General features: G+C 57.5%; 4 protein-coding genes across 4 annotated transcripts; all 4 read left to right on the top strand.

Annotated features, from left to right (window-relative positions):
* Positions 1-469: 469 nt before the first annotated feature.
* On the top strand, positions 470-4246 carry LMJF_31_2170 (conserved hypothetical protein; the record flags this gene model as incomplete). Its single annotated transcript, XM_001685152.1, has 1 exon — positions 470-4246. The coding sequence occupies one exon, from the start codon at positions 470-472 to the stop codon at positions 4244-4246; it is 3777 nt and encodes a 1258-aa protein (XP_001685204.1).
* Positions 4247-7561: 3315 nt separating this feature from the next.
* Positions 7562-10039, top strand: LMJF_31_2160 (hypothetical protein; the record flags this gene model as incomplete). Its single annotated transcript, XM_001685151.1, has 1 exon — positions 7562-10039. One exon carries the CDS (start codon positions 7562-7564, stop codon positions 10037-10039), a length of 2478 nt encoding a protein of 825 aa, XP_001685203.1.
* A 4605-nt stretch (positions 10040-14644) lies between these two features.
* Positions 14645-15499, top strand: PGFS (prostaglandin f2-alpha synthase/D-arabinose dehydrogenase; the record flags this gene model as incomplete). Its single annotated transcript, XM_001685150.1, has 1 exon — positions 14645-15499. One exon carries the CDS (start codon positions 14645-14647, stop codon positions 15497-15499), a length of 855 nt encoding a protein of 284 aa, XP_001685202.1.
* Positions 15500-18285: 2786 nt separating this feature from the next.
* Positions 18286-21435, top strand: LMJF_31_2140 (hypothetical protein; the record flags this gene model as incomplete). The annotated part of the gene is made up of 1 exon (XM_001685149.1): positions 18286-21435. One exon carries the CDS (start codon positions 18286-18288, stop codon positions 21433-21435), a length of 3150 nt encoding a protein of 1049 aa, XP_001685201.1.
* Positions 21436-22869: the final 1434 nt, after the last annotated feature.

Here is a 22869-nt window from a genome sequence, read left to right as displayed (position 1 = left end):
GCCATCTCTCGCGCACGCGTCCTCAACCACAGCTTCCTTCTCATCCCCCTCACTACCGAACCTTAGTTGCATTAGCGGTTGATACCCTCACCTTTTATTGCCGCACACACGCGCGTGTGCATCAACACGGAAGAAGCTCGCACACATTCAGTTTTTATTTGGTTGCTGCAGCGCTTCTTATATCGCCGCCTCTTCACTGCAAGACGCACAACCGCTCGCTGCACGTCATTCTTACGCGCTGCAGGAAAAGAGCGTCCTATCCTTCGGCTTTGCGGCTGTGCACTTCTCTGTTTCCGGCTGCACCCGCTCCCCCAACTTTCAACTTCTTTTAGAACGTGGGCACAGTGTGTCACTTGACACCCCTTCCCCGCACTAGTTCCGTGGATTCGCCCTTGCTTGCTATTCCATCAGCCCCTCCCCCCCCCACACACACACACACCACCACCACCAACCCTTCCGCCCCCACACCATGCACCGCATCTCTTCCCTCGACGAGCTATTGCAACACGTGGAATCACTCTCTCACCACAGCCGGTGCGCGACTCTCGTAGAGTTTGGCCGCTGCAGCGTCACTGAAACAACGCAAGAGCCGAGGGATCTTCAGAATGTCATTGCAACGCTCGGCGCACCGTCGCAAGGGCCCTATCAGCACTTTCTTGCTGCCTGTGCGTTGTGCGGCGCCTTCGCAGAGACCCAAAGAGCTGGACGGGCCATGCCGGCCGCGCTGCTAGCGACAGCGTCGTCACTGCTGGAAGATGCATCTCTCAAGGTGTCGCAGCTGTTGATGACGTGCATGCTAATATCGACCCCAAGCAACGACCAGCAAAGAGCAGCGATGACAATCAACTTTTTACAGGGCGCCCGACTTCTTCAATTTAAGTGCCTGGTCACCCGACTGGCGCGAGCACAGCAGACACAGGTGCTCTTGCGGCTCTACCAGACGCACACAGTGACGGAACCCGCCAAGACGCAGCTGCTACTGGGATCCTTGAGCCCGGAAGCTTTCGAACAGCTGCCGAAAGAAGAGCAGGCTACTCTTACCATCGTGGCGCTTCGTCTCTTGTGTCGTCATCATCCTCAGTGGGTAGCGCAGTACTTGACGGCTCGGGTAAATGAGCAGGTAAGCCTCAACGCGACTGTGGATGCGGTGCTGAAGGAGCTGGTTCAGAAGGCGTGCGTGTTTCTCGCCACCCGCGGTGCATTGAAAGACAGCCTCTCCCTCTTTACTGCCACCGCGCACCTTCTCGGCCTGGACCAACCCACTCTGCAGACCGTGCTGGAGCGCTACTATGTCTCCACCTTTCCGGTGGAAATCGGCCACTATCTTCTCGAGGGAGAGGGTCGGCACATGCTGGCGACCTTTTCGGAACCCTTGAACTGCCTGATATCGCGGCGGGCCTGGAGACGCCTTGGTGGACACACGGACCTCCTCCTACGGCTGCTGGACAAGAACATTCTCTCCAATGAGCCCGTCGACTTGCTGAATATGCTTCCGGAAGCGCGGCGCGCCTACTTTGCGCGGGGCTGCAGGGAGCTGCAAGACACTCGTGGAATTCCGCATATAAACTGGATTTTTTGCATGCCATCTGCGGCGGAGCGCACGGCCTTCGCTCACCGCTTCTACAATCACGCGAGACTGCAAGACCTCCCGAGCGAGCGCATCGAATGCCTTTCTTTCCTGTCATTCCCGGAAGCGCTACGGATCGGGGCGGCGTACGTGACCAGCAACAACGCTACGATTCGGTCCCAGCTGATTCGCGCGTGCCTTGGCTCCCTCAGGTACTACCCCGAGCACCTGCCAGCGGCCCTCGCGTTTTGTGTGCAGCGGCCAAACGAGCAGGATGGATGGCGTCGCGAGATGTTCAAGGCGTGGGCTGCGCTGCCACACGGCTTCTGGAGGCGTACGGTCACGCACATTTCCGATGAGACCTTGCAGGACACGCTCACACAGCTCATCCAAGCCGCCTACAACGCCAAAGACATGTCTGACAGCACTCTGCGCGCGCTGGAGAAGCTCCTCTTCCGCCTCGTGGGGCCACAGACAAACTTTGCGGTCAGCCAACTTGCCACACTTATCCGCAAACGAAAACAGTTCACTGCCTGCAATGCCGACGGGGATGATTTTCTCCAGCTAGCTCAGCTGTACCCGCGTGCTGTGCCTGTCCTGGTGGCATCACTGCTTTCGCTTGCGCAGATGCTGCTAGGCAGCGACAACATGTGGGCGACTATACGCATCCTGGAATCCCTTCTCGACAACAAAACCGTTGTCAAGGTACTTCGGCGAGAGGTGCCTGCGTCGAGCAACGGCGAGTCAGAGGTTTGGTCTATGGTGCATGACGTGCTAAAAGCCGGTATGTCTTCCACAGACAACGCTGTGGCGAGGGTTTCCTTGAGGCTTTACGCCAGGCACTTTCCACAGCAACTGGCGGTCGCGCTTCCGGACCTCATCGCCCAGAGGAAAGACTGGGTTACTGTCAGCAGGGTGCAGCGCCTGGTGTGTGACGTTCTGCAGGGACCGCTGTTGGACATGCTTGTGATCCCCATTGAGAACATCCCCAGCGGTCGCTTCTACCACGCAAACAACAATTCGCTGGCGTTTGTGTGTGAATTGCCGGTGGGGAACGCACACCGGTGGACGTCTCGCCAGCAGATCCGGTACGCGCAGTCTTGCCTGCAAGCCATATACACCCCGCTTGCTTTGGAGGCTTTCCAATGCCGCCGGTTCATCAAAAATCTCGCCAGGCTGCCGTCCGTATCTGCCACGACAAGTTGGACGGACACAAACGGACGTGCACGGAGTTTGCTTACCTTGGCAACGGAGGCGCATCCTGTGCATGGGGAGTATGCGATGCGGTTTGCGCTGCAGGCACTCGGCCAGCTGGATGGCGATGCCGCAGCCGTGCAAGCCCTACAGAATGCGCTAGATGTGGCGGGCCAGCGCATGGACGCACTTCGAGCACTGGCCACGACGCTGCGGCGCGCACCGAGCGCCGAGGCTGTGCGCATTCTCGAGCCAGTCCTCACGGGGAGGCAAGTGACGGCTCAGAAGGAGGCACTTCACCTTCTTGGCGCGAAGCGCGACAACGTGGCGTACGCGCGTATCGTCCAGTTTGCCGCCGAGCGTCATCTACCGATGCCTGCAGAAGAAGACGGTGACTGTGGAAGAGTCGCGGCACTTTCTGCAGCAGCTGCCACGGCGCCTGGATCGACGGAGGAGGCCGTGCCGGCTATGCACCGCGATGTGCGAGGCGCTTTAGTGACCGCGCTCTTCCACTTTCTTGACAAGCCGCAGGTGTGGTCATACTACACCTTTATTGTAGCGCACGACCAAGTGGCAGAGCGATGTGCGGTGGGTGCCGCGGAGCCAGCTACCAATGCACGCGAAGAAAGCGATGGCGACACGGAGGATGCGAGTACTGCCGACTCTTATGAGAAGAAACAAGTGACCACACCATCCTCAGCGGCTTGCGTGGCTATGTCGACCCTGCCGTGGGCACTGCTCCGGCTGCCGTGGCAGGTGCAAGAGTACCAGAAGCTTCTTCGACGACTTCTCCGCCACCCGATGCGCGACGTTCGCGTCTCAGCACTGCACAAACTCGCCACAGTGCCGCCGTACGATGACCTGGCGCTCTGCAAGGCGATTGCAGAGTACCTGGATGAGTGCACCTCACCGGAAATCGTTCAGTCTGCGCTCAGGGGCATGTTCAGGTGCAGCGCCAAGGAAGCGGCACCTTTTCTCATCTCTGTCATCCTCACCGTCCAGCCCGACGCGACCCTCACAAGTGTGGCGAATGTGCTGTGCAGAATCATGAGATGCGCTGCGGCGCACGAACACAAGCTGCTGCGCACTGTTGCGACTGAGGTTGTGGAGCAACTCATCGCGGCTCGCCGCCAGCCAACGATCGCGGTCTCGCTGATTTTCGAATTGGACATCTCGGAGTGGGTGCCGCGGCTGACGACGATGGAAGCAGCTAAGCTGATGCATCCCGGTGCAGCAGTGGCTGTGATCAGAGCGGTACAAGGCGACTCCTCTGCCATCCGCGACATGGATGCCGCGGAGAGACTGGAGCAGGAAGTGCTGAGAACGCACCCTTCCGCCCTTATGCGCCGTCTAGGCTTGGCAATTCTTCTCGAAGCATGTGAGAAGCGTGGCTGGAGTGAGGATCGTAAGCTGTCTCTGGGATTATACTGCAAAGACACCGACTTGTGGGTCTCCTCCGACGCCTGTATCGTACGGCAAGAGTAATCTATGCTGAACACGATGTGCGCATGGCGCCTTGGCCCCGCGAATGGTACGCCTCCGGAGGCAGAAGTCTCATCCCGTCGAGGAGCGCCACCGGATGTGTTCCTGGGCAGCTCCTCTTTGTTTTCTTCGTGGCTGTGCAACTCTTACATTTTCAGCCCTCCCCACCACCACCACCACCCCTCCGTGTGTGTGTGTGTGTGTGTGCATGTATGTGCTCTTCTTCTCCCTCAAGGCAACCTTCATGCTGCCGGGGGACACGCCTCAGCCTGTGGCATCACAGGGTTCAGTACACCACACTCTTGCACAATCCGAGCAACCTGCAAAGTCTGCCCTCGTGTACGGCTGCGGGCTCTTGGTGTTGGCAGGACAGGTCTGGGCTGGCGGTGTGCCGGAGAGACTCGCGGGCACGATCACACTTGCATCAGCTCACTACGAGCAGTGGCAGTGACAGAGCAACTGTGCGCCTCCACCTCCTGTTTTTTGCTCCTGTTTCAGCCGCGTTGCGGTGGTGTAGAGCGTAAACATGAGCTCAGCCTGTGCACTGTATGCCGTGGAGCTGCAATGGGCTGAACGACACCCAGCAGTGCTGGTTGGGCCGGCTCCTTGACATCGCCGTAGTGCAGCAGAGGTGGTTGGGCCGTGGTTGTGTGCGCGTGTATATTTGCTGACCTGCTCGTGGTACAATGATGTCTTCGTTGAACGATTCCTAGCAGTAGTGCTTCGCTTTATTTCGACACCTTCAATCTCGTTATCGCTGGTCGTGCCATTATATCTCTGCCTGCCAGTGTGTCGCGGTGTTCCATTTCGGTGGGCTGGTCAGAGAGCCGTGCACGCAACAGCAGGTGCATGCACCAGGCATCTGCGTGTGGTCTCTTTACACACAAAAAAAAAACGCCTCATCCTCGCCTATGTTTGCTCTGTCTTGTTGTTCTGATTCGTGACCTACCCCACCCTCCCCTCCCCCTTTCTCCCTCGAAAAGGTGCCAAAGGAATCTCTATCGTCTGAAGGATCTGCCTGGATTTGTATGCGCGCGCGCACGACGTGCATCACACGGCGTACAAGCTGCAAGCGGTGAATCGCGCCTACGGGCGCCTTCTGCACCGGAAGCGCTCAAAGGGGACAACAACAACAAAAAAAAGAAAAAACACTCTCGATAAAAGCAGATTTAACGAGAGTGCGGTGGCACATGCCTCTGCCGCGGCCAGAGCGAAAGACGAATGCCGTACGCAAGTATGAGCCTCTTGCTGGGCCGTCACTCTTGCAGATGGCGCACGAAGGTGGCATCGTGCATGCAATGATGACGCCCACGCCGTGTGTCGAGAGTGTCATCTTCGCCGGCACACGATGACTCCGTGACGTCGCTTCATGCTCTCGCGGCTCCCTTTCACCGATGTCCGTTCTCTCTCTTTCTCTCCTTCCTGCGCACACACACACACACACATACTTACACACACTCCCTTCTACTCCACCTAAAGCACTTCCGGAGGGAGACGCACTTGAGCGAGAGGCCATCACGTGCGTGCTGGAGGGGCTCTTCGTGTCGAAAGGGACGTGAAAACGCCATCGCTGACCACATCCAGCACGCGGCACGCCTCCGCGTCATATTTCACGTGATCGACCCGTGTGCGTGTGCGTGTGCGTGCGCTCTTTCCTCAGCCTCTCTCTCTCTCTGTTTTCCACCCGTGCGTGTTGTTATCCGCGCCTCCTTCTCCCGTCCTCTCCCTCGCTCTCTCCGGCTTGTTGTTGGTTTTTGGGTGATTTCTCTGCATGCGCGACCCACCCTCCTGCGTCACCCTCTAGTTTATTTTCTTTTCGCTACGCCGCGCGCGCTGTCGTGGTGCGCTCTCTCTCTCCGACTCTCCCCCTTCCCCCTCCTTTTCCCTTTTTTCTGCTCTTGTTGTGCTCACGCATTCGAATTCATCCGATCGCGTGCACGCTCTTTCAAGAAGCGATGGTCTTGCGGCTCGCAACGGTTGTGTCTTTGCGCGCATCTGCTCACGTCCCTTTCCTTGTCCCTGTGTGAAGCTCTCTGTGTCTGGTTTTCCTTTCGGATGGTGTGTATTCTTGCCCTTGAAACCGTGCTCGTTGAGACCCTGCTTCGCTGCCGCTGCTGCTGTGATCTCATTGTCTTCTTGTTGCTGGTGTGATGCTCGCGAGTCTAATCGCCTATTTTTGTGTGTGTCAATTATTTTTTCGTTTGAGCCTGCAGGTGATACACACTTTCCTCGTACTCCGCTGTGCTGCACGCATGTGAGCGAGTACGTGAGGGGGCATCACGGACACACTGCAACCGCTGCCTTGCTTTGTTTTCCCACCCCAATGTGCTTGTCTCTATTTCAAATTTCTCTCTTACTTTCTCGCTCCACTTCCCTTTTCAACGAACTCCGCAGGGGCAGTGGCGTGTAGAGTGTTTTGTTTCCTTCATCCGCTCCTTCCTCGGCCGCACCCTTGCCCGTTGCCCCCTCCAGTCTTCTACGTCTGCCTCTCCGCCTCCCTCGCCCTTCTCCCTTATTTTATATTTCGAAGTCTCTCGTGCTACGTTGATTCCGCCGTTGTGCGCAAGTGTCTGTGGGCGCTCGAGGTGGTTGCTGGTCGGGTTTTTTTTTAGAAACCGTCACGCACGGCTCATGTGTTTACAGCCCACCTCCTTGACAAGTTATTTCTTTTCTGTTTTTGTTTATTTAGCCTCTCCCTCTGCACCTTCTGTGCTCGCTGGAGTCCGTGAATAGCCTCCCCCACTCTTCCCTAATTTCGCCATCTCTCTGCCTCGGACGTGGTGCGCGCTGCCCCTCCACCGTCACCGTCTCACGTACGTGCACCGTCAAGTTTGTTGTTTCGTGCCCATCGCTCGATTCCTCACGTGCTCCGTACATCCCCCTTCGCCCCTCCCTCCCCCCTCGGCTCTGTGAATCGGCCAGAAAACACCACCAACACCACCGAAGGAGGCGGGGGCAATTTTCTTTGTTGGTGTGTGTTCTGTCGGGCCTGGCGGAGGCGAGAGAGAGAGAGAGGAGGGCTTTCGTTTTTGTTATTCTTGTGTTTGTTGTTTCGTGGCGTCCCTCACCTGCTCCGCTCGCCCATTCACGTGACCGCGTTCCCTTCGCGCCGCTCTGCGCCGCAACGCCTGTGTGCATCGGCGCGCTCCTCCTCCTCCTCCTCTTCTTCCCCTTCCCGAGCACGGCGTTTTTTTTCTTGGGCGGTTGCCCTGTAGTGGTGTCGACGCGTACCTGACGCACGAACGAAACGAGGAGCCTACGTGCATACGTGGTCGGATCTGTGAAGTCACTCATCGTTTGTCGCTCGTGGAGGCCACCATGAAAACAAAGCCGAAACACTCGAAAGAGGAGTCCGCGTCGCCCTACTTTGGCGCCACGTCTGTCCCGCTGCACAGTAGAGATGAGGCGCCATCGAAGCGACGCACGAACAGCACGCCGAGAAGCCCGCAACTGAAGCGCAGCTCGTCGAAATCGGGTCGACTCGCTGTCGATGCCAAAGCCACCACTAAGGTGAATGCTGCATGCGGGAGGGCTCGACAACGTCCGAATCAAAACTCCGGCAAACTGGATGCTCGCAAGAAGTCTGCATCATCGTCGTCCCGTCGTGAAAGCGGAAAAGTGGCCACGGCGCTGCGAAGGTCACGACCACAAGAAGCGCCCGTCAACAGCGATGACGACGCTCCAAGCTCGACAGGCCAGTTATATGAGTCTATCGGCGCCAGTCCGTCTGCGGTTGCACTGCAATCCCAGACGAGCGACGGCGAATACTTCTTGCCAGACTGGAGCGTCAGCAGCGAAGCGCCACCGGCGATCCATCGGACAGGCTTTCCTCTGAACCGCCCCTCCAGTGAGCTCCGCCGTAACTTGCTTAATGCCAACAGCAGCAGTGATGCCGTGCCGCACACGACGGACCGGACTCTTCGAGAGCATATGGATATGAGCAGCAGCTGGACACCGCAGTCGCAGAAGCCGCTCCTTTGGGGCATCAGCCCCAAAGCTGCCCCGAAGCACCCGAAAGACAGCAGTGCGACCCCCAGCACAGTCCGCTGCTACTCACAGTACCACATGGCAAGCAGTACCTCTTCCTCGCTCCTATTCGGTGCGCCCTATCAGGTTCAGCAGCAGCGCAAGGCGGCGCGCACGGCACCATCAGATCTCAACCCCGAAAACTTCTATCCCCCGATCCTCATGAGGCCGCCCAGCGATCGTCACCAGCGCACGGAGGACAGCTGCAACGCTTCGCGACAGCTGCGAAGTCGATTCGACGTAGCGAACGGCGATGTTGCCGCCACAAGTGGCAAGCGGGGAGACTTCTTGAAGCTCTGTGGTGGCAGCATCACATGGCTCAATGACAGCCGCGCAGATGACATCTCGCCTCTCGCTGCGCAGCGAAGCTCTCGAGCTGTCGACGCGGGCTCCCTTGGAACGCTATCGTCTGCCTTCTTCTCGACTACCTCTCGGTCACCGCCACAGTCGCTCTTCCGGGTGCCCATGAGCATGAGTCCCTGCGCCACCCCCCGCAACACCAGAAACGGCTTTGACAGGGGATCGGTCGTGTGGAAATTCGTGTACGGAACCGACAAGGATGGTGACGACGAAGAGAGCCCGCTCGCGTCTGGGAGACACTGGACGGGTGCCGCTGGTCGGCGTGGCACAGGTGGCCTCTATCAGAGCCCCTTTCACTCCGCAACAGGACCCCTGCCTCTCTCTGAAAGCGACCCGAACGGCGGCGAGGCAGGTGCTGATGAGAGGCCGGCACAGCGCCATGGAAACGTCAGCTCTTTGTACGGCTGCATGCTTGATGGTGCCGCCCTGGTGTCGAGCTCCTCGTCGGACGATGGGGTCGGCGCTGACGAAGACCACGACTATCGGATATCATCGAGCACGCGCCCGGGCCAGCGCTGCACGCTCGAGAGCAAACGTGCGATGAGTGTGCTCGCGTGGATGATGAAGACCGGCAAGAGCCGGCTGTGCGGTAAAGGGGGCGGCACTCGCGGGGGCAGCGACAACGACGATGAAGACAGCGAAGACGCCGAGCGCCGACAGAGATTTTCCCCCACCAGCGCATCAAAGCGAGAAGGCTGCGGTGCGACGGCACATCGCAGCGATGTCGACTCGCACAGGAGCGAGGTGGTGGTGCGGAACGACACGGGCAGCGATGAGAGTGCGGACGCGGAGGGAGACAGCGAAGGCAATCCGACCTCGCCGTCGCGGCAGACGGTCTTGCAACGTATTCTGTCGGGCATGGGGAAACCCTCCGACCCCAAAGAGGTTGACGAAGAGGTGGCCGTGCAGGAAGAACGATCTACTCCGCGCATTGCACCTTCGTTGCCGTCTAGAAGTGGTGCCGGCAGAGGCAGCAGGAACGCGCACCAAAGGGTGATCCCCGCAGTCGCAGACTGCAAGAGACCCGTTTCCGTTCACTATTACGGGTCGCCGCGTGCAAACATGACGCCGCCAGCCGGCTATCAAGGTTGGTGCGCCGGGTACGGCGCACAAGCGGCCGCCTATCTGCACAGCCGTTGCATTTATCAACCGCTAAGTCGGTCACCGTCGCCGCAAAACGAGAATGGCTGGAACGCGCAGCTAGCCGAATTCATATCACCATCCACTCATATCGGCTGCGGCGCATACGCGAGTCCAGCTCCACACACCGTTCCGGTGGCGTGCAGATCTTTACCTCTGATGTTCCGGCAGACGGTGACAACCATGGCGGTGCACGAACTGCTGGGCCTTGACCCCGAGGCCGAAATCATTTTTGTGAAGTCACCCGTCTGGAAACACTTGCCTCGCTAGCGGGCGAGCCGCTGCTCTCCCTCACCATCAGTTGCTTGAACACAGGGCGCACCGAGGATGACATAGGCAAAGGAAGAGCCTACAGCTGAATCTCACACGTTTGCCCACACACACATACACACATACACACACACACCTCCTCTACGCGGCTCTGTTCGTCGGGTGACTGTCTTCTCTCGCCACCGCATCCGCTTTATCCCTCTCCTTTTTTCTGTTGTCTTCGGCCCTCTGCACCACATCGTTTTTTTTGGTTTAGTTTTCGTTTTCGTTGCGTGGGTACCTCTGCTGGTCATGAGTATGTGTGTGCTGCACGCAGAATCTGCCGACCGTTTCGCGTGCTCAGTGCAGTAGATTCTCGTCCGTCCTCTACTCCCCGCCAACGTCCACGACAGCTCAAGTCACCGGCTGCCCGCGGCAGTGCTGCTGGTGTGATGGGGATCATGTCTAGGTGCGCTCCACGGAGAAAAGGCAAAGACCATTCACAGAGACGGTGGTGTAACGAAAAAAAGAAGTCGACGGAAGGGGCGCGGCTCCACTGGCGGTAAGGCTCGCTGATACCGCTCTCCATGTTCTGTTGCGTTCTGTTCTGTCCGCTCTCCTTCCTCCCCCGCCGCCGCCTTCTCTCGGGCCCTTGTCGCGCTCTCACTGTGAGGCAGAGCACAAGGCAATGTTGTCACAGCCATTTTTCTGTGTTGTGCTCTCTTCTATACCCCCTTCCCTCGCCTTGTCTGTCCATCACGCTCTCGCATGGTGTATACAGTTTTCGCTGCGGTTGTTGCCCTTCGCTGCCTTCCGTTTTTCCTGCCTTGTACGCCGTTCTTGCAGCTCTAGTGCGGAGTCGATGGGCCCGCTTCTGCGACCCATCTGCCACTCCGCAGAGAAGAGACCAGCGTAGCGGAGGATATCAGGACGTCAATCTGCGGCAGTGCTTCGCCTCCGCCACTACCCACCACCGCCGTCGTGCAACCCGTGGGATATAGACACCGAAAAGACGTGATGCAACACTTGCTCTCACTTGTGCATTTTTTTTTGCGTTTCATCCTTTCTCTTCTGCCTCGCTGTGTTTGGACCTCTGCGCCTGCAGGGCTTGTTCGTCTTTCTCGTCACATATACGCCCGGCTCGTCTCATCGTGTGCCTCGCTTATGTCGTACATGCATCTGCGCATACGTACGTACGTACGTACGTACGTGTGTGTGTGTGTGTGTGTTTATTCGTAGTTTTGCCTCTGTTTTGCTTTATGTCTGAGCCGCCCCGCCGATCGGCTTTCCCTCGTCCTTTCTTCCTTTCCTCCCTCTTCTGACCCTGCCTCCTCCCTGATGCACCGTAGACCTTCCTCCCTTACGTAGCCTTCACCACCACCACCACCCGCTGTTCAGTATCTCACATCACAAACAGGGGATTATAGATATATATATAGAGAGAGAGAGAGATACACTCGGAAGAGAATGTGCCAATCCCATAAGACATCCTTCTCCAATCCGCCTTTCGCGTTGCTGATATGATTTCAGCGCCTGCCGGTGTTGCTGCCTTTGCACTCGTGGTGCGGCCGTCACGCTTCTCGATTCTGTTCTCTCTCTCTCGGTTCCCTTTTCGTGTGTGGTTGCTTCTTCTCTGCTTGCTCCCCTCTCTCTCTCCCTGTCTCTTTGCACGTTAGTTTCGTTTTCGGTGCTGGAATCTGTCCCGCTCCCCCGCCCCCCCCCACCCCATTATGGCGCTCAGATCATCAACCGGTGCGTCTGCGACAGCTTTATGTGCACATGTCTAGCTAGGAAACCGTGTCATACTTGTTTCCATGCTTCCTTTTCTCTCCATTTTGTCAACCGACCCTGTCGCCCACTGTGTGCAGGCCCGTGATGTGTGTTTGTGTGTGTGTGTGTGTGTGTGTGCGATGTAATGATCAAACACATGCAGAGACGACTCGCTGTAGCTGCTTTGTGGTGCACAGGTTTACAACGCTGCAACGCTTTGCGACCACACTCGTAAGTGACGGTGGGTGAGCGGGGCGCATGACCGCCCGTCCTCGTGGCCCGGCTGCATCGCGGCTATCGCGTTTGTTTTCTGGCCGATCATGTGGCTCTTTTCTGTTTCTTTTCCCTTGCGCGCTACTGGAAATTGACTCATGTTTTTTTTTTCTGTCGCTTCTCTCGTTGCCGGTGTTCATCATATGCTTTGTTTTGTTTTCTGCTGTTGTTGTTGCTGCTGCCACCTCTCATTGCTCTCTTCAGCCTCTCCTTGTCGACTCCGTTCGCACCCTCTGTATAATTGTGACTTGATTCTTCCGCGCAACTCAGTGCCACTGAGGTTTAGTGACATGGAGGGCGGTCAGCACAACTGCAGGCGATCCTAACCTCACTGCCTGCTTCAATCTTTGAAAGTACCGCGTGGCCTATGCTCCCACGACTGTCGAATCGTTATCCCGTTGCACTCGCCGAAGCCAATCCGTGCCGCTCCCTTTCTTCAAGTAGGATGTACCTGGTCCTTTGGTGGTTTTCTAGCTTCGCCCTTGTACCTTCACCGGTTCTCATTTTATGTGCCTGCGTCTCCTCTCCTTGTGAGCTCTGCTCGCGTGTCGGCGCCTACTTCCTCACATTCGCTGTTTTTTTTTTCGTCGTTTGTCTGCTTGGCGTTGCCCCCTCCCCTCTCTCCCTCTCCCTCTCTCTCCACCTCTTCTTTTCTGCACGGTCACCTTGTGCGTTCCCCCTTGGCGCCAGTCTGCACAGTGTTGCATGAGAGCTGTGGCTCTGCGAGAGCACTTTCTGCTTTGTCTCGATGTATGTCGTGCCTGTGTGTGCGTCGGCCCATGCGCATCGAGGCACCCGCGCTGACCATCCTGTGTCTGCGGTTTGATTGTGACGTGTTGCCCCTCACCTGTGGGGTGGGGCCAGCTACTCGCTTCGTTTCTTGGCAGGATGGGGCGGGGTCCCTGCTGCTGCTGCTCGTGTTCTGAATGGACATTTTGTCTGCCGGCGTGTTTGTTTGCCGGTGTATCGCCGCGTTCCTGTGCTGTGGTGCGGGCAGGCGAGGCGCACTCCTCGTCGCGCCTTCTCTGCCTCTCATCTGGCACCTCCCCCGCCCCCCCCCCTTCCTGCGTGCTCTGACTTTGGCTCTACTCGCTTGCTTGTTTGGTGCTCCCGTGTTGCTGCAGCAGCGGCGGCTAGTGTCCACAGGCGTTTTTTTTTTCGATGTTTCGTGTTTGGTACATGCTAAAGCACGTGTCGCAGTATATCGAGGTGAAGGCGTGCATTGGACAGTAACGGCCGACGTCCGCCGATTTCCCTCCGCCCTAGGGCCTCCTTTGCGTCAACTCCTTCTCCCCTTCTTCCTCTCCCACAGCCCGTCCCGCAACCATGTGTGGCCGCTTCGAAAGGAGTACATGGTCTCCTGCTTGCTGTATTAGAGATTTTTTTTTTGCATTATTGTGTTGTTGTTCTGTTTTTGTTTTTTGCACACTGAAACGGTGAGCACTAACGGGAATCACCGGTAGCCGATGCAAGCGCGTGGCTCCCTTGGTGCTGGTGCACCCCGCAACGCGCTTCGCTCAGCCGTTATTTGTGTGCTTCGCTTCGCTCTTCCCGCTGCTCGCCTTCGGTCCTTTCGTTCTTCCCGTCTTTTGTTTTCTTTTGCCACGACTGTCCGTGTTTTCGAGTCCGTAGCACCCATCCAACGCCCCTTCACATCTCCGCGAGGGGAGTCAGGAAAGGCCGGAAGGACAGGTGAGGGGGGAGACCAGCACTCTTGTGAGCACGGCACAGACAACTACGCATAGTGCTCCGAACGAGCACCCGGAGTTGTAAAGCTCTTTGCAAGCGGCAAGATTGCGCACACCCTCCGTAGCGGATTATTCGGCTATGCGTCTCCTGCGGGGGCGGCAGCCTTGACTCGTCTCTGTACGTCCCCTCGCTCCTACGCCTACACTCTGCGCCCACACACCGGGGACGGAAAGAAAGAAGGCGTGTGTGTGTGTGTGTGTGTGTACGTGTGGTGCGCCCATCAAAGGAACTGTTGTGGCGTTGCCGTTTTCACAGCGTCCGCTGGTATGCGTGTGCGTGTGTATGTCATGTCGATGCTCGCTTGTATCGGCATGTAGGTACCACCCCGTAGGCTGGGGCAAGAGCAGTGATCCTCCGAGTGACTTTAGAAAGAGTCCGTGGCCTTAGCGGTGGTGTGGGAACAGGGGGGATATTGTGTGGTCGGGTGAAGAGAGCATGTGCCGCAAGGAGGCACAACGTGTACTGCTTTGCAAGGTTTTTCCTGTTCTTCTGCTCAGCACCCTCACTAGCTTACCGGTGAAAAAGCATGCACGAACGCTCGATTGTGTATCATTTGCTGCGCCAACCACCTGCCTTCTATCCTGCATGGTCCACCCCCAGGGCTAGGCACGCTCTACTCGTTACCGCCTGCTCTCCACGGCTGCTCCCTCCTCCCGTCGCCCTGTCTCACACATAAACACGCACACACACACACACATATGTTCGCACGACGCACGCACTTCACGGAATCCGTGATGCGCAGCGCGCTCACACGATCACCACGTACAGGTGACGCTGCACCTTTGTCTCTCTCTCTCTCCCTTTTCCCAAATCGTTGACTGCCGCTCACACAAAATGGCTGGCGTTGATAAGGCAATGGTCACGCTGAGCAACGGCGTCAAGATGCCGCAGTTCGGTCTCGGCGTGTGGCAGTCCCCCGCCGGCGAGGTAACCGAGAACGCTGTCAAGTGGGCGCTGTGTGCCGGCTACCGCCACATCGACACGGCAGCCATCTACAAGAACGAGGAGAGCGTCGGGGCTGGGCTGCGTGCCTCTGGTGTACCGCGCGAGGACGTGTTCATCACGACGAAGCTCTGGAACACGGAGCAGGGCTACGAGAGCACGCTTGCGGCCTTCGAGGAGAGTCGACAGAAGCTCGGTGTCGACTACATTGATCTCTACCTCATCCACTGGCCGCGCGGCAAAGATATCCTGTCGAAAGAGGGCAAGAAGTACCTGGATTCGTGGCGCGCCTTCGAGCAGCTCTACAAGGAGAAGAAGGTGCGGGCGATTGGAGTGTCGAACTTTCACATCCACCATCTGGAGGACGTGCTTGCAATGTGCACTGTGACGCCAATGGTGAACCAGGTGGAGCTTCACCCGTTGAACAATCAGGCCGATCTGCGGGCCTTCTGCGACGCCAAGCAAATCAAAGTTGAGGCTTGGTCGCCGCTAGGGCAGGGCAAGCTGCTCTCCAACCCGATCCTCTCCGCAATCGGTGCAAAGTACAATAAGACGGCCGCGCAGGTGATCCTCCGCTGGAACATCCAGAAGAATCTCATCACGATCCCCAAGTCAGTCCACAGGGAGCGTATCGAGGAGAACGCGGACATCTTCGACTTTGAGCTCGGCGCCGAGGACGTGATGAGTATCGACGCTCTCAACACGAACTCGCGCTACGGCCCCGACCCTGATGAGGCGCAGTTCTAAACAGACGGCGTGTCGCGTAGGCGCCCACCTGTCGCATCCCATCGGATGGAGGAGGATAACTCGCTCTCTCTCTATTGCCGCTGAGTTTTCCTTTCTTTGCATCGCTGGTGTTATTATTCTCTTTTCGGGTTTTTATGCTTTCAACAAGCTCGCGCAACGCTTTCGCAACAAAGTGGAAACCGAATGCCGGCGCCGAGTACAAAAAAAAAAGGAAAGTGATCCATGTATGATCGACGCGCATGCCAGATGGGTACGCGTGTGTGTGGAGAGCTAACCGCGTTACGACGCGGCATTATATCAGACTTGTGGCTGCCGAATTTCACGTGTGCTCCTGAGTGTTTGTTAGGCTGGCTGATGTATTTCTGCACGCACGTGGGTGTCACTCTCCCTCTATTTTTTTCTTTTGCGGTTGGCGGAACAGTGCCTTTCGTGCCTCCCACACCTCGCTCGCTGTTACCAAGTATCTGAATCGACATCAGCGTGCTCAACGCTTTGCGCGCTCCTTTCCCTTCCGGGTTGAACTGCAAAACAGCCAGCTAAGCGGGCACTACTACCTCAGCACGCTTGTTGGCGGATTCATGGTCACAGAAGCAAGATCTGGGCCTCCCACAGAGCGTTTATGTTCAAACTCGTTGATCGAGAAAGAGGACGACACTGCCCTTCACCCGCCAAGTCGCTGCTCTTCTCTCGGCATGCTCCGCTGCCATTTGCCCCGTGACCCTTCACCATCTTTCTCGGCCTGCCCTGCCTCTTGACTCCCTGCACCATTGTTCTGCATGTCGCGCTGTCCTGCCGCTCATCGCAACCCGCTCAATCCGCCATCGGTGCGCTAGTATGCGTATACTGCACCCCGCCTCTATCTGTATATCACACAGAAGAGTCATTTCTTTCGTTGCTCTTGTTGGCCACCTTTCACCCGGCCCCGGAGGTACCCGGCGACACGGCGATAAACGTGTCCGGGCGAACGTAAGGAACAGCGGAGAACTTCCGGCCTTTTATCTCGTGCCTTGCAGAGGGAGAGGTGTGTCCTGAGAGGCGCTTCTTTTCTTTCATTACGTCTCTCTCTCTCTCTCGTCTTTTGCCCACCCTCGTGATATCATCGGCCCGCTTCTCACGCAAAACACCACACTGTAGCGCCGGGGTATGGACGAAAAAGGTGCTCCCCACAGACCGATCAGTCCCCTTCCTTCCTTGCTCGCGGGGCTAGTGCGTGTTTTTGGTACTGCCTTACCTCCACCGCTGCTGCAAGAGGCACCGCCACACATTGTCTCCCTCTTTTTCTCTCTCTCTCTGATCTTCTCTTTCGCTTGGTCGACTGCCTGTGTCTCCGTTCTCGTTTAGATGCCCCTGCCGTGTCCTACCCTGCCCCCTTCCCCATCACACCATCGTCACCGCAATCCCGTGCCCGTGTTGTCGGTGCTACTCCTCGACTTCTTTGTTTGCTCGCGCTACGACGTTTTTCGCACCATCCTTATTTGTTCTCCGTCGCCGTCGTTCGCTCGTTTTCGTCGGTCCCGTCGATAGTGTCTCGCCCCCTCCCTCCTCTCCCTCCCTCCGACTCTCGCCGCGATCACACCAACGTCGTCCGACACGTTCTTTATCTATCTCTGGTGGGAAGGTGTGTTTCCTCTCTTGTATGTGAGCTACTTTTCAGCGCTCCGGCCCCTAGCAAGAAGCACGAAGACGAGCACGAGCGCGATTCCGCTGCAGTTTCGGCATTGCTTGCAGATCTCCCTCTTCCCCTGTGGCTTTGCTCTCGTGCACCGCTACGTGAGTAGGTTGCACAGTTCGTAATCGACCTATATCAAAGACCTTTATTATTATTATTTTTTTCTATTGTCTATATGTGCGCACTCCACTTTTACTCTTCCCCTCTCTCCGTATCCCTCTCTTGTCCTTCTCCCTTCCTCCCTCCCTCCGTTTCTTCTCTCTTGCGTGTGCGCGTTGTGGTGGTGCAGGCATCCATTGATCTCACTTGCTCTGTCTTTTCGCCGTCTCTCTCTCTCTCCCGGCTTTTCCGTGTCGGGTTCCTCTCCAGAGGTGATCTTCTACGTTTTGTTTCTTCGGGCTCTGCCGCTCACCCTTCTTCCTCACTTGCCTTCTTTGCCGCTGCTGTTGTCGCCTCCTCTCGATAGTCCTTGCTACCCCACCCTCACCCACCCACCCACACTTTCCCCCTCTCATACCCCACCCCACCCACCCCCACCTCTCCCCGCGCTTTTCAGCCTCTAGCAGCCCAGACTTGCTTGTGCGCGTCTCGTGGGTCGTTTTTTTTGGGGGGAAGGAGGGGGAGGAAGGGAGGGGAGGGGAGGGAGACCTACATACGGTGTTGCTGTTCTTTGCTATTTGTCCGTATTGGTTCTCTCCTGCCTTCCTCCGCTCGACGATATCCCACGTTTTACCCGCGCACGCTCCTTCCCCTGTGTGGTGTTGTTGGTTTTTTGTTCTTCGTTTGTCATTCTCGACTGGACTGGCGCTGTGTGACATCCGGCCCCCTCCTCGTTGCCGCCCTCTGCCTGTTCCTACTTCTACTGCCACGGAAGCAGGCAACGTTGCAGCGGCATTTCTTTTTTTTTTGCCTTCTCTCTCTTCTTTTGTTTGTAGCTCAACCAACACGCAGACGCCTCGGCGAAGTGCGGCGTGCCATCCCTTGTTCACCGTCTCTCTCCCCCCCCCTTCCTTCCTCCGCCTGAGCAGTACTCCCTCGCGTTCGAGGAGTCGCGTAGACACACCCCCGTCTCACTCCGCACCCTCCACAACACAAGCACGGCGGCAGGCAGTCCGCGATGGAGCGGCAGTCGAGCATGATCAGTGCGCCGTTCAAGGCGCCTCGTCGTCGCTCTGCCATCACCATCATCGTCCCGGGCGAGGAGACAAACCCGTTTCAGAAGGACATCAGCAAAACTGTCCATATGGAGGATTGCAGCACCTTCGAGAGCTTTAAAGCGAAGCCGCGCTGCCCCACTCCCGACTTCGACGGCGCTGCCCATGAGGGCGAGCACATACATGGCCTGCCTACAGGTGCGGGAGCTCGAATGCCACACCCCAACGGCAACAATGCCATGGGAACCGAGAACGGGGTTTGGCATCACAACAAGCCCCGAGCCACTGCTCAGGCGCCAGTGCCCCAAGGCGATGGCACTCCCGCTCTCTTGCCGCAAGTCCCCCCTTCACCGAAGCAGCAGCGGCAACCGAAAAATCAGTCACTGCGTGGTGCGGCCTCGAATCGACTCGCAGACATGCACCTCTTTCCTCTGGCCCCATCATCCACAGCCACATCAATGCGAAAGGCGGGTACCAGACACAAAGTCAACCCGGTCGTCGCAGCCTCTGCCCCTTCGCATGCGTCACTGCTCGGCGCCACCAAGACAGAGGACGACACTTCGCGGCGCCTCGGTGCACCGGTTAGCAGCACGAGTGAAAGCCGCCGTTCCGTCGCCGAGAACAGCATCGCTTTCAGCAGTGCGCCTGTCTTATCCTCCTCCGATGAAATGCCCCCGCGGACGAGCCGGAGAATTCGCTCCAGCAGTCGACTCTCGCTGCACCCCGCCAGTGCCCACGGAGCAACAGCCGGCTTGAGCGGCAACAGCAAAAGCAAAAGCGGCGCCGCCCCCGCGAGCGCTCGCCCACTGCTGAGCTCCGCGGGCTCCACAGCTTCGAACATGGTCACCGCCATCGGTGTCCACGGCACCCGCAGCGGTCTTCCATCCCCACAACTCCGGTCGGCCCCACCGCTGCAGCCGAACACCATGTTTAACACCGCAGCGCGACGGCAATCATTCCCGTCCAGCTACGCAAGCATGCCTTCCGACGCCACGGACTCGTCTCGAGGCGACTATCAGGGAGTCAGCTACTCGAGCTCCAGCCGTCGCTCGACGATGCCACAATCTAGAGTGCCGCATGACATCAACCTAGCGCGTGTCCCGCGCCCGCATGTCCGGCGTCGGCAGCAAGAGTTGCTGGCGGCCAGCTCAAGGAATGAGGTGCGGGAAGCGGAGTCGAAGTTTATATCCGACGGACTTTCCTCGCCCTTCCCATCGCACAGCGTTAGCGAGCGCGGCAACAGCAACGACTGCGGCTCCAGCTCGGGGAACACGGAGTACAGTAATTCATCCTCCGTGGCGGGTGACCTGTCCGTGGTGATCAGCGACTCCGATCTGGCCAGTGCTGTGAGTCTCGCGTCTGCATTCGCAGCACGGGCACCTCCGCGGCAACGCTCAGAGTCGCCGCTGGCTGATCTCTCAAACCTCCTTGCACCAGGCGTGACAACCCGAAGTGCCGCCGTGCCCGAAAAGTATTCACTAGTGGTGTCCCCGCCGGCATCGCTGTCAGATGTCTGCGCTGTCAATGGAAGCCGTTCCAGCAACGGCAAGGAAGCGGAGGAACACGATGCGGATAGCACCCGCTCTGTGGACGTGGCCGATCTCCCATCCACGACAGACTTTCCCGTGCTGATGGGACCGCCTAGGTTTCTCGCAGCAGCGAGTGAGCGGCAGGGGAAACTCACGACAGTTTCCAGCCGCCCCCTCAACGCCAACAGCGGCAGCAACTCAGTCGATGGAATACGGGACGAACAGAGCGACGCCTCTATCAGCAACTTCAGTCTGCTGCCAAACGATGACAGTACCGCCCCCAACGTCGTCATATCTTCTTCACCGATCACTAACGTCGCACCGGCATCACCATTGTCACCGAAGTTCACGCATGTCCAGGAGCGGACGCGTCGCGCGCGTGGCAGCACTGTGCTCCTTCCGTCTCCAGTGGACCTGAACAGCCTAGTCTTCTGGAAAGAGAACGAGCGGTCTATTTCTTCGCCACTGGCGTCTTACTCCAAGCACCGTGCCCACTCAGCCTCGCGATCTGGCTCGACGAAGGGCGGCAGCAGCGGTGGAGGCTATGCGCATGACGGCGAAGGCGGCAAGGGCAGCGCCGCAGTTCATCTAGAGACTGATTCGAACCGCCAGGAGACCGTAACGAAGCCGAATACGAGAGCGAGCAGCGGTGGGCACGCCAGCCTATTCCAGACACGCAAGCGCAACGAGGACGGCGCCGTTGACGCCACGGGCGACTCCACCCTGCAACTGAGCGCGTTACGCACCGGCAGTCGAGGGCCTGCAAGCGGCCCACCTGACCAGGTCGCACAGCCGTCCTCTGCCGTGGCGTGCTTGACAGCAGCCGAGAAGGAGAGGTGGTCCGTGACACAGTCGCTGAGCATCGACGCCGACCTCTTTTCCTTCTCTCAGCTGCCCCAAGAGAAGCGGGGTAGTATGGTGGCAAAGCTGCGAAACATGTTCGAAAGCAGCACGGAGAAGCATCCGCGCAGCAGCAGCAGCCAAGCGGGGTCACTGATAGCTACTCCATCACCAACGGACCAGGGCAGCCCCATGCGGCACGTGAGCTCCCTTAATAGCCACAACAACGGCAATAGCAGCAGCAGCGCCGCCAAGAGCAGCTCAAAGTGGAAAACGGAAGATGATTCGAGGAAGGCATCGCCTTCTTTATGGAAGGAGGTGGGAGACAGCAGCCAGAGGCCGATATCGCTGCAGTGTCATAAGTCATCGACCGCTGCTCCACCGGTGGCGAACTGCAGCTCACCTCTCCTCTTTCCGCGATCTCCCACAGTGGCGACGTCTGAGAAGGGGGCTCTACCGCCGTTAACAAGCACAGTCAACTCGGGCAGGGTATCCGGTGCTTATCCCCAGAGCTCTCATACGAACTCGGACTGCACCGCAACAGGCAACTCAGCCACGCCACCTCCAAGGGTTCACCATGCGAAAATGGATCTGCAGCACGAGGCCTCGTCTGTGAAAAACTCTGTCGGCATGCTCTCATGCATTTCCCCGCAAGCCAGCGACCCCGGGTTCTCCCTCGCATGCTTCAAGGTCTCTAATGTCTCCGCGGACACCGTAAACATGTTCGACCGCGGCGATTTTTGACGCGCGCTGGAAGGCGCTCACACGCATAAATGTCTCATGGGGGAGAGAGCGGGGAGCGCGTGTATGTGCTCTCTGCTGTCAACACGTGTAGACGTTGCTCGGAGATGCTTCTCAGAGTAGAGCAACTGAGAAACAACGCCTGATTCTCCCTCCTTGTTTCGCAGAGTTATCTCACTCTTTTTCCTTTGCTTGCCTTCTTTCGCCCCCCCCCCTCCCCCTCCTCCTCTCTGTCCATCTCCTCCATTGTCTCGGGGCCTCCATTGTTGGTCTCTACGTTTACTCATTTTCCCGGCACTCCTTTACTTTCTTTTATGTTCTTTCGTCTTTGCGCACGAATACAAGTATGTGTTTGGTCTTCATCTCCCACACAAGCACACACAGACATACACACACACACCTCTCTCTTGTACTCGTCACGCGCTGCGTGAAAGACCCGACCTCGTTTTCTTGTCTCTTGCTGTGATTCGGATTCGTCCCAAACTCTCAAGCGGCTTGCCCTCATTTCTTTATTCGCCTCTGGTTTTCGCCTCTCCGTTATGGTGCGCCTCTCTGGACATGTTTTTTTTTCTTTTTGGTCTATCTCTTGCTCTCATCGTTGTTTCTTTGTCCCATTGCCACGCCTATCCACATTCTACTCTTCCTACGGTGTTGTTGTTTTGCGGAGGGGGTCTCCTTTTCATGTGCATGCCCTTCCTTGTATCGCCTGTGTGTGTCTGTGTGTGTGTGTGTATGTGTGTGTGTGTGTGTGTGTGGTCTCCGCTTTTACGCCTCTGTGTGTACGCCATGGCTTTGAGCCTGCATAGTTACTGTCTCCTGCGCAGCCTAAAGTGCTCCCTTTCTCACAAGTCGCTCTTCCTTCCCCTCCCCTCCCCTCCTTGTGTTGATGCTGTTCTTGTTGCTGTCCACCTGCTTGTTTCCAGAGAGGCAGCCTCTCCCTCTGCCCCTCCCTCTCCCTCTTTACGCGTTTAAGTGGATGTTTTGTGTGTATTATTCAAGAGGTTCGACGGCCGCTTTTTTTTTCTGACTTTCTCCCCATTCAGTCACCCACCACTGTCCGTCGCGCACGTCTATCTCGATCCAGATATATATATATATATATTGTGTGTGTGTGTGTGTGTGTCACTTGCTTGCGCCCCACCCCCTCCTTTTGAATGTATGTGCTCCTCTAATTGTGCTTTGCATGTGTCCAGCCACTCCTCGACGTGCGTCTTCGCAATGGGGAACACACCGCTCTTACTTTGCCGCATACGCCTTGCTGGATGACTGTATGTGAGAGAGTCGTTTGCCGCCTGCCCTTTTTTCTTTGTTCTTTCGGCCCCTTCCACGCCTCGTTCTCCCGTTCCCCGATATCTGGAGTGCTGGCTCGTGTCATTGCCCAAGCATCCCGTCTCTGTGTTTCAGCCTCCTTATTCTTCCTCTCCTCGATCTCTTTCG

Source organism: Leishmania major, chromosome 31, assembly GCF_000002725.2.
Source record: "Leishmania major strain Friedlin complete genome, chromosome 31".
In the NCBI taxonomy this organism is placed as follows: Eukaryota; Euglenozoa; class Kinetoplastea; order Trypanosomatida; family Trypanosomatidae; genus Leishmania; species Leishmania major.
This window is presented reverse-complemented; position numbering and strand designations above follow the sequence as displayed.